This window comes from Manacus vitellinus, unplaced genomic scaffold (genome assembly GCF_001715985.3).
Source record: "Manacus vitellinus isolate BGI_N305 unplaced genomic scaffold, ASM171598v3 scaffold_7_pilon, whole genome shotgun sequence".
Taxonomy (NCBI): domain Eukaryota; kingdom Metazoa; phylum Chordata; class Aves; order Passeriformes; family Pipridae; genus Manacus; species Manacus vitellinus.
In genome coordinates this window covers 5,332,665-5,348,474 of record NW_021940813.1, presented here as the reverse complement: position 1 = coordinate 5,348,474, position 15,810 = coordinate 5,332,665, and the positions used below count along the sequence as shown (strand labels likewise).

Sequence of the window (15,810 nt, the reverse complement as noted above, 5' to 3'; positions counted from 1 at the left end):
AACTGTCCTCTCCTCAAAATCCCAGTAACTTTGCACAAAACGTGCCCTCTGGCATTGAACTGGCTTGAATGTTATGTACAATGCAGATCTTTGCCCACGCTGATGTGAGCTGGAATCATATGACTGTTCTGACAGAGACCATTTGAAGACCATAATAATCACAGACTTACTTGTGACCCTTTGGAAGTTGGCTGCAGAATGAAAACCACAGAGCTCAATTTCCAGCCTTGAGTACTTTACTTTTAACTATTTTTAATCTTGTCCCAGTACCTCCAAATTTTTAGAGCAGAAGTTACTTTTTCAGCTTTACAAAGAAATGTACAAATCATTTTTCACCTCTCTGCCCTATTCAAACCAAATGGCTTTATTAAGATGGACTACAGAAAGACTCAAATTTAATAGCACCAGCTTCAAATTTAAGGTTAAATATTTATTTTTAGCATGGTGGTTTTAGTGGTGGTTTTAGTCTGCTTAGTTGTTGGGAAGGAGTCAAAAAAAGGAAGCCTCAATAATGGTCTCAATAGAGCTGGTTTTGGTGTCCAGAATGCCCCAGGCTTTGCTTTGGCCACACTTCTGTGTCCCAGAATATTTTTCCCACGCTCCTGCTCCCTGTTCCTTCTGTCACTAAAGACCTGAAGCCTGTTTTCTTTCCCTGTGACAGCTTCAACTGGCAGGCTGTGGTGTATTTATCCTCTCATGTCTTTGCCTGTCTCTGGTTCTGATTGAATTTCACCTTGGTAGAGTTTCCATCCTCTGTTAGGATACCATGAAGGTTTTACAGAGAATGTGTAATAGATTGATCTGACTATATTGTTCTCTTCAGTAATAATAAGTGAAACTAAGTCTTTGGAATTATTTTTCTGTAGCTTTCTGTTGCATAAAAACTTGGTAAAAGACAAGTGTTGCAGTTACACACAGAGCTCAACCATGTCTGAAGAAATAATGTATTCAAATGCATTAAAACTGCTGGTAGATATGTATCTTCATCTATATTCTACAAACACTGAGGGACTGAAAGAGACTTTAAATTACTTCTGTGTCTGTTTTACATAATGCCAAAATAATAATTTTTATTTTTATCTTGTATTTGCTAGTTAATCTCCTTTAAAAAAAAGTAAAAAAGTAAGTTTTATCGTGCTTCATTACTTTATTCTTGCCACATACAAGCCTTCCCTGATTGTGTTCAACTCCACAATAACAGCTGTAGTGAATTTGGCCACACTGGTTTAGCTGAAAATGCAAAGTAGTTTTTTTTTACACACTCCTATCCAACTATAACTGAATATCTACAGGATTATGATCCTGGAATACTAAGAAGTCAAAATGGATTCTTCAATGTGGTTCCATTCTCTCTTTTTATAGGGTTCATCAGGCAGTGACTGATTCTCATTAAATCCCTGTATTTCAATCAGTATCTTCATCAAAATTGCTTTGATTCATGTGTTCTCATGTTGCCTTGATGAATTTGTATTGATTTCTCAATAGGATTTGAAGTCACTAGCAGTGTGCAGAGCATTAAAAATGTCACATCAAAACAAACAAATTATTATACTTTATTTTTTTCCAGCCTTGCAGGTTCAAAAGCTGTTCCTGGTCTGGACTAACCAGAGATCATTATCAGACATCTTCAGAATTAATATGGGATGTAGTTTATTTTCCTCAGTGGGCTTTTTTTTGTCTCTGTAATGTATGCATTTTGTATACTATATTGTGAGAGAAGACAGACTTTCTGAATATGAATGCTAAATAAAAAAGTTGGGCATTTAGATAGTCATATATTGACCGTTCTTCAATACTGAATTATCTTAATGTTTGCTGTTCTTTGTCAATGCATTTGAATCAGAAATGTATGTTTAGCTCCTTTTGGAAAACTAAAGTATTCCCTAGAAACTCATAGCAGTGTGTATCAAATGCAACATTTCTTAACATACCAGCTTTAAAACCTTTATTCTGTTTCTAAATTGGAATGTGCATGCAGAAAAAAAGATTTGTATCTTGTTTCTGAGAACCAGAATCTTCAAGTCAGGGTACTTTCAGCTATCTGTGTTTTCCTGTATTTCTTTTCCCTCCGCATCTGGTACAAAGCTGTCATAATTCCTCTCATCGCTCTTTTCAGGGATGAATTCCAACTGTGAAATGAAATTCCCTAGGTTTTATCTGCTGGAGGAAAGGAAACTTGATTTATAGTGCATTATCTACTCTTCAGTGACTCTTCATATGGGCACTCTTAAGAGAGTCTGGCCTGACACTTGTTCCCTTCAGGAATGCCCAAAAGGAGTTGGGAGAAGTAGGTGGAGTACCAGCAGTCCATCCCCAGGCATGGCTGTGTGCTGGCTTCCTCATGTGGACAAGTCCTTCAGCTCATCACCTTTAGGTGATCACTGAGGCATGTGAGGAGAAACCAGCTTCTTCAGGCCTAGAGGGGAGTCAGGAGAATTGTGTGGGAAATGGAAAGAAGCCATCTTTTTTTCTTTCCTTTTGAAGAGATTTATGTTATTTAGTCAGTGAATTTATAGGAGATGTCCATGTGCTCACCTGTGGTGCTGTAGAAAACCAAATTAGTGGGAGGTGCAGTTGTAGGTTGGCACTGAACCCCTGGCACCATTGTGGATAGTGTCATTTGTGTGGTGCATGTGTGTACATGTATTAAAACTGGAAGTGAGTGCTGTTTTGGAATTTAATCTTCAGATCTTCATTTAATCCTTTGCAAAAGGAAGATCACTGTCAAATATTTGTAATCAAGTTGTGGTGGGTTGACCCTGGCTGGACACCAAGTGCCCACCAAACCTTCTGTCACTGCTCCTGGTCAGGGGAGAGAAAATACAGTGAAAGGCTCATGGATTAAGATAAGTAACTCACCAGTTACTGTCACAGGCAAAACAGGCTCAACTTGGGGAAATTATTTAAATTGTGAGAAAATAAAAACAAATCTTAAACCACTTTTTCTCCTTCCCTTCTGCCTGGTCTCAACTTTACTCTCCATTTCTCTACCTCCTCCCCCCAGCAACACAGAGGGATGGGGATTGGGGGCTGCAGTCAGTTCATCACACACTATCTCTGCTGCTCCTTCCTTCTCAAGGGAAGGACTTCATCACTCTTCCCCTGCTCCGGCATGGGGCCCTCCCATGGGTGCAGTGCTTTGGAAACAGTCTGCTCCAGTGTGGGTCCTTCACAGAGTCCACAGGTCATGCCAGGAGCCTGCTCCAACATGGTCTTCCTACAGCCTCCTTTGGGCATCCATCTGCTCCACTGTGGGATCCTCCACAAGCTGCAGGTGGATCTCTGCTCCACCGTGGACCTCCATGGGCTGCAGGGACACAGCCTCACCATGCTCTGCACCATGGGCTGCAAGGGAATATCTGCTCCAGCACCTGGAGCATTTTCTGCCTCTCCTGCTTCCCCAACCTCAGTGTCTGCAGGGCTGTTGCTCTCATATATTCTCACTCCTCTGCTGCTGCAGTTGCACAGAGCTTTTTTACCCTTCTGAAGTATGTTATCCCCAAGGTGCCACCACCATCCCTGTTGGGCTCAGCCTTGGCCAGCAGCAGGTCTGTCTCAGACAGAGGGGAATTTTCTAACGGCCTCTCACAGAAACCACCCCTGTAGCCTTGCCACTACCAAAACCTTGCCGCATAAACCCATTACAGAGACTAAATAAAATGAAATTCAAGTAGATCAGCCTAATTATGCTAATCATTGCTGACAGATGACATCTATCTAAAGCAAAAGCGCAGTGATCATATTTGTTTACTTGCTACCCTCCTTCTGTAACATTAAAAATCAGATGATTAAGGGAAAAAAACCCCTTCAGATTAAGTGTAAATGAAGCAATACACAAATGATTGCATAGGTCAGGAAAGTGATATGACTGCATTAGTGTGGCAGTGCATTGAATAATCGTCCCCTCTTGCTGGCAGTGAGAGCCAAGAGCAGTGTAGCACTGACATGATGTTCCTGCTTCCTGACCTGAAATACCTGGAGAATTTCTGCAGCATTTACTGCAGATGTACCTCCCAGGTAATTCAGTCTGATGGATTTTGGAGTGTTCCAGTTGCCACATATTACTGTAAAAACCATTGGCGCAGGGAGTTTGAGGGAAATCTGGAACATCAGAAAAAAAGAGAAAAGTAAAGAACACAAATAAAGAATACCTGTGTCAGAACACTGGTTACCTTTTGGAATCATTTTATTTGATTAATCAAATAAGGTGAGGTTTTGTGTATGGTTAAAGAAAATAGAGGCCAGTTCCCCCCACAGCTCCAAAAGGGTACCCATTTCATGGTTGAGATTTCTGGAGTGAAGGGAGCCAGTCTGCTTCGAAGTTGCTTCGGAAAACTTAACAGACTAAAACACTGATAAATGCAGCTGTTCTGATGTGAATGACTCTGGGTAATAGCCATAAATATTTATAAAAAAAGCTTCAGAGCATTTTGGCTGTGATGTCCTCCGGCAGTTGCAAATCTCATTTTGTTTGTTCTGTGTCATCTTAGTTTAAGAAGTTGCTTAAGTTGAGCATGTGCCTGTCTCATCTGAGCACTTCTTAGGCACCAGCTTCAGGCTTGTTGAAGCACACAGGACTATGATGCTGAATTGAGGTCTATTGCATTTATGCCACTATAGCAATAACTACTGAAATTGTAGGCCCAACTCCTTACAACAGTGAACAAAACTGGGAGACACCTTTTATCATATGAAATAAAAGGGAAAACTTTGAAAAAGCGTTTTCTTACAAGCACGTTTTCTTTGAACAACTCTAGCATGAGGTTTTGGGTATCTATTTTAGAACTGACCTTTGTTGTCTCACCTCTTCTTGTTCAGTGTTCTTAACAGAGGACAAAGCCAACTCTGTGTTAAAAAGATACCCAAGAGCCAACACGTTTCTGGAAGAATTAAAGCAAGGTGACATAGAACATGAATGCAGAGAAGAAATCTGTAGCTATGAAGAAGCAAGAGAAGCATTTGAAAATGAGGAAAAAACGGTATGTTATGTTGTGTATTTAAAGATGGGTGGGGTGTACTGATGCTTAATTTTTCGCTGTGCTGAATGCTTGTATGTTATCCAACACTACATAAGATTTGGTTTAATTTTGGTAGTGTTTCTTTAAGCAAATTAAGTGAACTGTGGAAACGGATGGACTGCACAGCAGTAGCTTTCAAATCCATCCTAGAATTATAGAAAGGCTTGGATGGAAAGGGATCTTAAAGACCATCTAGTTCCAACCTCACCACCCCCCATGAAGAGGGATGCCACTCACTAGATCAGGTTGCTCAGAGCTCCATCCAACCTGGCCTTGAACACTTCCAGGGATGGGGCAGACACTTCTCTGGGCAATGTGCTCCAGTGCCTCACTACCCTCTGAGCAAAGTTGTTCTTTCTAACATCTAATATAAATCTCTCCTCTTTTAGTATAAAACCATTCCCCCTTGTCCTATCACCATCTGTCCATGTGAAAAGTTGCTTTCCCTCTTTTTTATAAGCCCATTTTAAGTACTGGAAGGTGCTATAAGGTCTCCCCAGAGTCTTCTCTTCTCCAGGCTGAACAGCCCCAGCTCTCTCAGCCTGTCTTGATAGGAGAGGTTCTCCAGCCCTTGGATCATCTTCATTGCCCTCCTCTGGACCTGCTCCACTTCTTTCTTGTGCTGAGGACCCCAGAGCTGGATGCTGTGCTCCAGGTGGGGTCTCAGCAGAGCAGAGCAGAGGGGTAAAATCCCCTCTCTGGCCCTGCTGCCCACGCTGCTTTGGATGCAGCCCAGGACACAGTTGGCTTTCTGGGCCTTAGGAGCACACATTTGTCCCAGTTAAACTACATTTGAAGGTGGTAGAAGTTTTAGAGGTAATTATGCTTATATGTGTCGTGCAAATTGGCAGCTGGAAAGAAAAGAAACATGAACCCCCATTTGAGAAAAGGTGGCAGATGAGTTTTTACCCAAGTAGCCCATGTACTGGTTCTCCCTAGATGTCATAAATGTAGTTGTCCTGCTTGGAAGAAATGATGGGACTGGGACAGTTATGGGGAGTACAGAGAAGCAGAGAGCACAAGTCTTCACTTACCTCACTCCTGCTGGAATAACTTGTTTATTGAATACGTTCACATGAAAAGAGTGAGGAGCTCCAAAAGCTTTCCATTTAAAATACACCTTTGAATCCCAGGTTTTGGTGCAACTGGCCAGTGTTCACTGCCCAGACTATTAATAGTCTAAAAATAAGGAAAGTGGCCTTCTTCAAGCTAAAATCTGCAAGCCTCCAGAGAGTATTGTTAAGCACCAGTGATTTAAACATGGAAGGAGCAATGATTTCAGTGCTACCATGTGTTATGCAAGGGCAGTGATCTATTGACTTGATGGGAATGAAGCAGAAACTGCCCACACAGAATTGTTGCCTAGTTCTGTTGGCTTCTCTGATTTAAAGAAGCTTGTGGGCTAATGGCTCTGCAAGCAGTAGCTGCACATCATAACCAGAGTATCTTATATTGCTTCACAAAAAATAAAACCAGGTTTTTGATGGTGGCATCTGAATTATTTAATACAATACAGTCATTTTTTTTTAATTCAAGATAGATATGGATGAAATTAGGGCCGAATTTGAAGATAAATCTAAAGTGAAAAGCAGTTGCTAGAAGGTGTGACTAGGTATCATTATCTCTACTTATCTCCACAATAAGCTTCTATCCCTTGTGGTCGAAGTGACAGAGGGAACACTGCAGATTTCTTCCAGAATTTACTCAGGTAGTGCATTCTACTCTTCAGCTGCTGAGCTCTACATCAAAGAATAACAATGTGAAAGGTATACTGGAGATTTTAAGTTCTCGGCATCTTTTTGTTGGAGGTCATACCTGGGGAGATGAATGAGAATTTTCTCATTTATTAAAATGAAATAGTAGGACTTATTAAATAGTAGGATGTATTAAAATGAAATATGTGCCATCTCTTCAAAGCTTTTTTTGCCTCCCAAATTTGTCATGGTGTGGCTATTCCTAATATAGCTCTTTGTGTAATTAAGAATAGTGTGTACGATGAGACAATTTGTATAAAATTCTAACGTAACATCACTTTTGCTTTTTGTTCAAGTCGTTAGAGAAAACACAACTTAAACGTGTGGCTTCTCACTTCAGCTTATTTTGCTGCATTTAGGAACATTTTATGTTTTAGTAGATAGCAGTTCTCTTGCAGAGGCATTTGGGAAGTAGTAAAATAGCAATAGATACATTTTTGTTCTTGCCACAAGTGATGAAGGAGCTTCCAATAAGGTCCTGAGCTTTTATCCATTTTTACTACTGTATCTTTTTTTCCTGGCTGCTGTATTGTGTTGTTGGGATCTTGCTAATGGGCCAGGCTCTGCTAATGTGCAGTCATTCCTGACCAGCCTTATTTACTTCAGCTTTAGTCCATTGTCCCCCAGCAGTATCCATCCACACAGCCACTTAGTAAGACTTAATTTCTGTGCCCCGGGGGAAGGAAATAGATGCAGTAGACAAGGAACATGATCCAGTACATTCAGAGAAACAAAGGATCAACAATTTCATGGTGTGGATAGACTGGGATTCAAATAGGGTCTGTAGCTTATTTGTCTCATGGTAACTTTGTTCTGTGTAATCTCTCCCTTTGTATTTTTGTCTTGTCCACTTGGTTCTTCATTTTTCTGCAGTCTCTGGGGCATTGTGCAACATACAAATTTGTAATATTAAAGTAACATCAAGCAGTTCCCTCAAGTTATTTTTGGTTCATGAGTTTTTAATTAGCATTTTGTATGTCAAGTATATATACACAGCTTTCAGTATTTTCATGACAGCTTTTAGTATTATGTAGGCTTGGGGATTTTGACAGGTTCAGAATTATTATTTAAAATTATAAAGTTAATTGTAAAGATAATACAATTATGTTAGGCTAGAGCCATCAGGGATGAATTTGCAAGACTTTGTGGTTAAAATAGAATATGAAATTCGGTGTTGACAAATATAATGCATGTGGGGGGAAAAGGGAGCCACTCGTAACTGGCTCTGAACTGAATTCAGGAACAGGATCTGAATTCAAATCTGTGAAGACTTGAATTTAATGCTCAGCAGCCAAACAAAACCAAAATAAAAAACCTGAGTGCCAAGAATATGAAAAAAAAAGAATAGGGATCAAAATAGAGAGTGTAATTCTGTCAGTGCATACCCACACTTGAATGTGCCATGATCCCCCTATCTCTTTAAAAGCAAATTAGTAGCTGAGGAAGGACCAGAGAAGAGTGACAGTTGACCAAAGATACCAAAAGTCTTTTGTGACAACAATAGTTCATAAAATAATTAAATCAGGGAGTATGTGCTGATGTCTGTGAGGAGCACGAAGGTTGAGCTGAGGTCAGTCACTTGCCATCCTTCTGATAGCAGAGCTAAGAGGGCCTCAAAGCAAACTAGAATGTGCAGGTTCAAAGCAAATAGAAGTATCTCTCCTCACCGCAGCTAATAGAGCTATGGACTGCCTGCCACGGGATGTGTGGGATCCTAAAAACTTGTGTGTGTTCAGAGAACATTGATGTAAATGAAGGGAAGATAATCAGTCTGGAACCATTAAATAAAAGGAATCAGCCTTGGCTAATGATAGTTCTTGAAGTACAAATAGGTGAGATCTGGGAAAGTGTCACTGCCTACTTTGTTTGAACTCTCCTTTCAGCAGTCTCTAACCATGGTTGTCACAGAGAAGTTACCAGATTAGGTGAAGCCTAGGGCTGACCTAGTAAAGCTGTTTATTGGCGGTGCCTTTGCCTACAGCAGCACTGTGTGTCGTCCCTGGTCAGTTGTCAAAGGTTTTTGGGAGACTCAAAGATTTATTCAGATGTTGCTGTGCAAAGTATCTGGGTATGATTGTAACGCTGACATTAATTTTATGTCCATTAATTAATTTTTTTTTAAATTGTACTGCATGAAATTTGTAAAAGCTGAAAGTCACAGATCTTCCCACAAATTTTAAGTATTGAAGAAACTCCAGTATTTTCTGTCTTGCTTTATCCTAAAAAGCAAACAAAGAAACTACAAAAAAGCTTAGCAAACTCAAAACTTGTCAGCCAGATCTAAAAGGATGTGATCGAGTAAGACTTCTAGTGCCAGTCTGTGTGTAACTATGGATGCTGGATAAATACCTAGAAGAGAAGAGGTGAATCTTTTCCTGCCACCTGAAAGGGGGGGCAGACCAGAAGAAAACAGTGTGGCAGGTGCACTCACTTCCCATTGCTGCTTTGTTTGCATCCTCTGCCGACCTAATACCAAGCACTCTTTTGGCTGGCATATTAGTCCACCTTTAAAACAAGTCAGACAATTGATCAAGGATCATTTGAGCTGATGATGCTGCCAAATTTAGTAAAGGCCTCAGCTGAAATTCTGAGCAGGATGTCAGTCTCTTGACTTTCATGTGGATCCCTTATTTGATTCAGTGTTCAAATCCAGTTAACTGATGCTGACTCTGTTCTGAGTATTACGAATAAAAGGGAAACAAAATTCTGGCAAATTTGCTGTAACTGTCTTTGTTTGGGATGCATTTGAGAATTCCTTTTGATTGTTTCAAACTGGATTTGCCAAAGCAGTAAGGTACATTCAGAAAAATAGCTCTTGGCAGGAATATATGTTAGACGTTTTCCAAGTCTTTTCCACAGTGGTTATCTGATTCTGTGGCCTGCTTAACTTAGTTTTTCAGCCTTATAAGGCATTCACACCTGGTATTCCCAGTTGTAGAGCACTTGAGGATAAATGATTACTTAAGTGTCCTTTTCTTTGATCACAAATTAGTAATTTTGTCAAGTAGAAAGTCAGTCCTTTTTGTTGTTGGTTTAAGAGACCAGCAATTGTGGAAGGAGTGTTTGTGCTGTGAGTTTTTCAACTTCTAAACTACTCTTTAACTTTCTTTATGAATTTCACAGCTGCTTTCTAAGTTTTCAATATTTCCCCTACTCGTTCTTTTTTCAGAGCAGTTTGTACAAATCCTGACATTGTGCAAATCCATCTGAGTTGTCTGTGGTTTTGCAGGGCATGATTTGACTTTCACCAGATGTCTTGTACTCCTTCTGCACCATCAATTTACTGTGTGGTGTAGCTGCGGGATGACAGAGCAGAGGGAGAGCTGCTTGGCAGCTGTGCAGCTCAAACCCTAAGGATTAGTTTCTTGCAGTTCCTGTCAACTGCATCACTCTGGAACTAAGTGTCTTTGTGCTTCTCTTTGAGATCTGACTTGCAGAAATGCAAGCTGCAAACCTGGGATGCTAGTAAGGTTTTGGTTGGTGGGTTTAGTGGGGTTGTTTTGTTGTGGGTTTTTTTGGTAGGTTGTTTTTTGCTTTTCCCCTGAAGAAGAACATTTAAGTATTTGTTTCTTAGTGTTTTCAATCTGTGTGCAGAACTTCATTCCTGTGTCTCTGGAAGATAGTGTTAGGTCTAAAGTACTGTAATTTTTGACCAGGGGCGAGGGGTGTCTACACTGTCTTGAATTTTCTTTACCTTGCATATAAATGAAAGAGGACACTAAACTACTTTCATCCTTAAGGCAGTTTCAACTCTTACCTTAAGCTCTTTATGCAACTGTCTGGTCACATCATCAAGTCAAACATCCCCACAACCTGTTCTGAACTAAGTACCTGCCAGTCTGGGAAAACAGCTTTTTTTGCTTCTTTGCCATGTTGCAGAGTGCCAAGGAGGTATTTCAGCTGGTATTTAAGCTTTATAAAAAAGGTACAGAGACATTTTCTACAGCAGATAGATCTGACCTAGAAGTAACATGAAAACAACACTAAAATACCAGTCACTACTTACTACCCTTCTGTTGGAGAAGGTGCATTTCCTCTGCAGTCTGCAACACGAAATAGATTGCTAGGGGAGAAGTGTGATTTCTTCTTTTTCATCAAAACTACCTTTCTGCTCCACAGTCTTTAAAATGACATACCCTTGTACAGTCTATTTGACATCTCTCTGTAAATCTTTGCAACCTTGGCCTTAAAAACAAGCACTGTACCATTTTATTTCTTTGCTGCCACTGAGGCAGCAGAACAGTGAAATGGAAAATTTCACTCCAAAGCAGACAGTAGCATTTCGTAATCCTAATGAATCCTTTTCTGCTTTTTTTAGTCAACAATATATCTATTATTTATTTCACTAAATAATTTAATTCTATTCTAACCAGATGGAAAAGTGATAGGTAACAGATCTTCTTGATTGCCTGGTAATCTGGTGGGGAGAGGGTGAGGTGTTTGGTTTTGCCATCTCATGCAGAGATCCCAAAAGTCCTCAGTTGTGCATCTGATGTCATTTTTTTAATGTTAGTTCCTCCCCCCATATGTTTGTCTAAAATCAGCACAGTTGATCTGGGATTCAATGTGGAACAGTGCATCAGAGAAGGCCCTTGTATAGAAGTGTTTAGGGTCCATCTTCCCAGAGTTTCTTGCTTTGTTTGAAGCCAATCCTACCTGACTTAGCTTAGGTGATTTGGACCTGGGTTCACATCGAAGAAGGGCACTGTGATGATATGTTTGTGGTGTCAACCCTTGGAATTTAGGGAAAATGCCTGAATGGATTGCTGTAGGAATCAATTTTTTTTTATTTTTTTTTTGAATTTGCACTGAGTATAGGCATAAGAACAACTGAATTCATCTTTGGTAAAGAAAATTTACAGAATAGTCATTTGTTTCAAGCACGTGGCATTGCTCTTAACCTTAGTGAGTTCTGATCCAGAAACACTGTAAGCTTGTGTTTTGTCCATGGTGTCCTGGTCCTGGCTTTGCACTGGGCAAGTTTAGCCTCGACACTGCCTGTGGACTCAAACTGCCTCTGGGATCAGCTTGGTGGCATTTAGTGTTTAATGCTGATCATGTGGCAGCAGTTCTGAACTAAAAAAAAACTAATAGACCTAGTTTGTCTGTGCTCTAAGTCAGTCAGTCTGCACCTGAATATGTCTACTAATAACTGAGTAATGACAATATCAATTGTACCTGGTGACTGTTTCATAAATACTTGCATGAGATGTGTGCTATCATTTCAAATGAATGCAATGCTGGCATGAGCATGGCTGGGCCAGCTCTCTGCAGTTTTAAAGGAAACTAAAGAGTTCAGAGTTTCTGGCATGTATTGCAGGGTGTCATTAATTATTTTTTTTTCTTAAATTATCCATGGTTATAAAACACAGTGAAAATGTTTCTTAGGAGGAGAGATCTTATGTTACAGGTGAGGATGGCTACTTTTTTGAGGCAGGGGATGCTTTTCTTTTGTTTTTTCATAGCAGTCACTGCAGAGGAAATTGGATTGGCAACATGATCTTTGTGCTCCCGCTTGTGCACATTAATAGAGCAAAGATGACTTTCAAGTACTGGTGTACCCCTTCATCTTTGTTTTCACTTGTTCATATTTTAACTTTATGTTCCATTTAACTGTAGCTGTGTTGTCAAGATTTCTAGAATATAATAAGCTGTGTGATATTCTCATAGCTCTGGAGCTATTTTTAGCTGTAAACAGAGAATCTGGATCAACTCAAAATAAGCTGACAGCAATAGCTGTATGAGCCAGAGGGTGGAGGAAGTCTAAATTATGAGATGACAGTACAACATAGTTGTGCTTTGCCAAAATGGTCTGTCATTCTGAACTGGTATTTCCCTGTCAAATTCTATTAGTATATTATCGCAATTTTAAAACAAACAAACAAACCCCAAACTTTTACCTTGAGTGGTGCTGAAAAATTTTGATCCACCAGATGGCTGATGTGCATGCTGATTAGGCAGGGTTTTGGGGTTTTTTAGCTAGTTTGTTTTGGGGACAGGGGGGTTGGTTGGCTAAGTTTTTTTCTGTTTGAGGGGTTGATTTTTTGTCTATTTTTGCAGAGCCTTGTCTGTGCTGCATGTTTGCGAACACTGAGTGCAGACACAGGAACCTTAAAAGTAGCATGGAGTTTGTTTTTAAAAACCAAATCCCTTTGGTATCACTAGTGACATCAGAAGAAAAATTGAAAGTTTATTGTGTGTGCTTATCCATGCCAATTCTTATTTTAACCCTCAGTATTTGAAATGCCTTTTTTATTTTCCTCATTCATTTAAAACAACTTGCTGACATTGCTTTTTTTTTTTTTTTTTTAAACTATCTTATAGTTTCTGACTTACTGTATCTTGCTCTTCTAGAAGGAGTTCTGGAAAGTCTACAAAAACGGACTTCAGGGAGAAAGTAACACAGGACATACCTGGTATTCATTTTACCTTGCGTTTCCATTAATCATTGGCCTTTTCGTTATCCTCATTGTCATTTTTGTCATATGGAGATGCCTGTTCAAAAAGAAAATGCGTAGACAGTCGGTGTACGTGCACAGGGGAGCCCCCGGAGCGCTGGGGGACGGTGCTGTGGCTGATGGCAGAGGCCCTGTCCCGCCGCCCCTCAGCATTGTTCATTCCCCACAGGAGGAAATGTATGAAGTCAGTGGGCTCTCCCCGGGAGGTCTGAGCTATATGGATGCACGGTCGGACTCGATATCCACCAGGCTCTCAAACTGTGATCCTCCTCCTTCCTATGAGGAAGCCACTGGTGAGATCAGTGTGAGAAGAAGTGACACTGAGCAACATTTAGATCCCCCCCCGCAGTATGAAGACATTGTGAATTCCAGCTCAGCCAGTGCGATTGCACTAACTCCCATTGTCACCAGTGCTAAGTGAAGCAAGAAGAATGCCACGGACCTTTTAAAAATCAGTAATCATTTTGTAGCACTTTATCTTGGCATATTATGCATTTCTGTAATTTAATGGACTTGTACAATAGATTTCACTTTTTTTAGGTTCACTCGTTCTTTGGGTTTGGGATTTTTTTTCCCCTACAGAAGGTCTTAAAAGATAAGGAATCTGTATTGAGAGTGTAGTGCAGATACAAGTGTGGTGCTCTGTCATACTTCTCAAAAGTACCTCTGTTTTGAGGGATGTCACTTGTTTCATTCTGAACATGTCCACATTCCCCACAAGATTTGCGGGATCCCCCTCCCCTCTCTTACTGCAGACTGTCATAATTCCCTGCAATAGGGAATCCTTAAATAACATTTTAATAGTTAGTTACACTAAAGGGGCCTGATTTTACAGTATTACCTTGTCTGGTAGGTTCTTTTTTCTCACTTGGATTTTTGTTACATGATGAACCCTATCCTGGACCCTTAGGAGGCTGAGAGTAGGATGCCTTTGTGTTCAAACCAGGATCTCATTTAGAGAATGCTGGTGTAATAGCAATAATTTCAGAGTCCTAGCAGAAGAGATGTGTTCTAAAGCTTTTGCTATTACAGCTCAAAATTCTGTAAATGTTTAGAAGCTAAAAATTCAAAACACTGATTAGTGAATTTAATGGTGTTTGGTTTTGTCTGTGTTCTGCCTTTCCTGTTTTCTCTTGTGTATTCCAGAGATGAGAAGTATGCATATGTTAACTTTAGAACTGGAAAGTTCATGCAACAGTAAATAATGAAATACTGAAATACTCAAGAGTGGATAAAATCCTGGTCATAAACTTTCTCCCATGGTTTTCACTGGGACCAGGATGTTATCTATAAGCACATAAACCCAAAAGGTATTACTTTTCTTTATAAGAGGGAAAATGGAAAGCAATTCAGTGTGACTTCCTTTTTCCCCCAGCTATGAACCCCTTCCTCAAATTCTAATACTCTCCTGCCTACTTACCTGTACCGTGTGTGCACCTTGTACTGGTGCCTTTGGAAATCCTTTGCAGAGAATATAGATACCTTTTTACAACAACAAATATATTTATTGCTTATCCATTCCAACAAGGAATTCTAAGAACATGCAGGCATAACCCCAAGCATTAGTGTGGAGTGACTTTTTGAGGATGAAGAGATGGATGCAAATTATCTACAGGCTTGTACAAAATTTCACCCACCTGGTTTAGATGCTGATGATAGTTAGGGTGGTGAAAGTTCTAGTGTGGTGATTCCTTTTTTCCCAGCTTGATTTGAAAGTTCATTGTTTGATTTAACTTCTGAATATTAGTTTCAGTTTTCTTTCTTCCCACACCAAGGTAGTGTGGCATTAGCTTAGTACTGTTCCATGTTCTACTACTCAATCAGCACCAACTGAAATGTGTTTAGCCCTGAAGGACTAAATTATGTTATGTTGGCTTTCTTAAAACAGAAACACAAACTGGATCTTGTTTCAAACGCCCCAAATGAAATACCAGTGCCATACATTTGAAATTGCTCTTAAAGGCCATCTCACAGGGGGCTTGACCCACCTTTTCCTGAAGGATTTTTATGGACAGAGACTGGAAAGAAACGTGTGGTCATAGATGAGTATGTATATGCACACTCTGGTAAGAATTTGATCTGATGTACTGACAAGTGGAGTAAGGATTTTATGATTAATCTAATGTTCTCATTTTTGACAAAGAATAGGTTGCCAAAGTTGTCTACTGGGGATCTCCAGTGGCTAAGGCAAGTTATGTTAGAGTTAATAGATGAACTCCTGGCCAAACTCCTGACTCCGTTGTCAAAACTGTAACTCTTATTTATGTTTATTATATATAATAGATATTGGGCAGATAAGTATAATATTTTGGACACTTGTAGTAAAAATTGTCTGAGTCTTGTTTGTGGGCTGTCTGACCTTTTCTTTTGAAGTGGTTTTAGCCCTTCCCAAATCTTTGTTCGTGAAGCCTAGCCATGGTTTTAGCCCTTGTGAATCCTGAATTGCCACTTATGGAAGTTAAAGCTCCTTTTGTACTGAACAACAGTTAATAAATGAACTGCTTTGGGCAGATGTTACCAAAACAAAGTGCCTCATCCCAGCATGCAGAAACCACCTCAGAAAGAGCTGGTACTTCAATG

General features: G+C 40.0%; 1 protein-coding gene across 4 annotated transcripts in view; it reads left to right on the top strand.

Moving 5' to 3' along the window:
• The window catches only part of PRRG1 (proline rich and Gla domain 1), a 30,568-nt gene extending 16,006 nt beyond the window's left edge, over positions 1-14,562 (top strand). For 3 of the 4 annotated variants that reach the window (XM_018084271.2, XM_018084272.2, XM_018084274.2), the window contains 2 exons: positions 4,819-4,979; positions 13,127-14,562. In XM_018084271.2, coding sequence (XP_017939760.1) covers positions 4,819-4,979; positions 13,127-13,651 — 686 coding nt within the window. In that variant the 3' untranslated portion in view covers positions 13,652-14,562. The remainder of the gene's footprint in view (positions 1-4,818; positions 4,980-13,126) is intronic. The other variant, XM_018084275.2, reaches the window with a different exon arrangement.
• Positions 14,563-15,810: the final 1,248 nt, after the last annotated feature.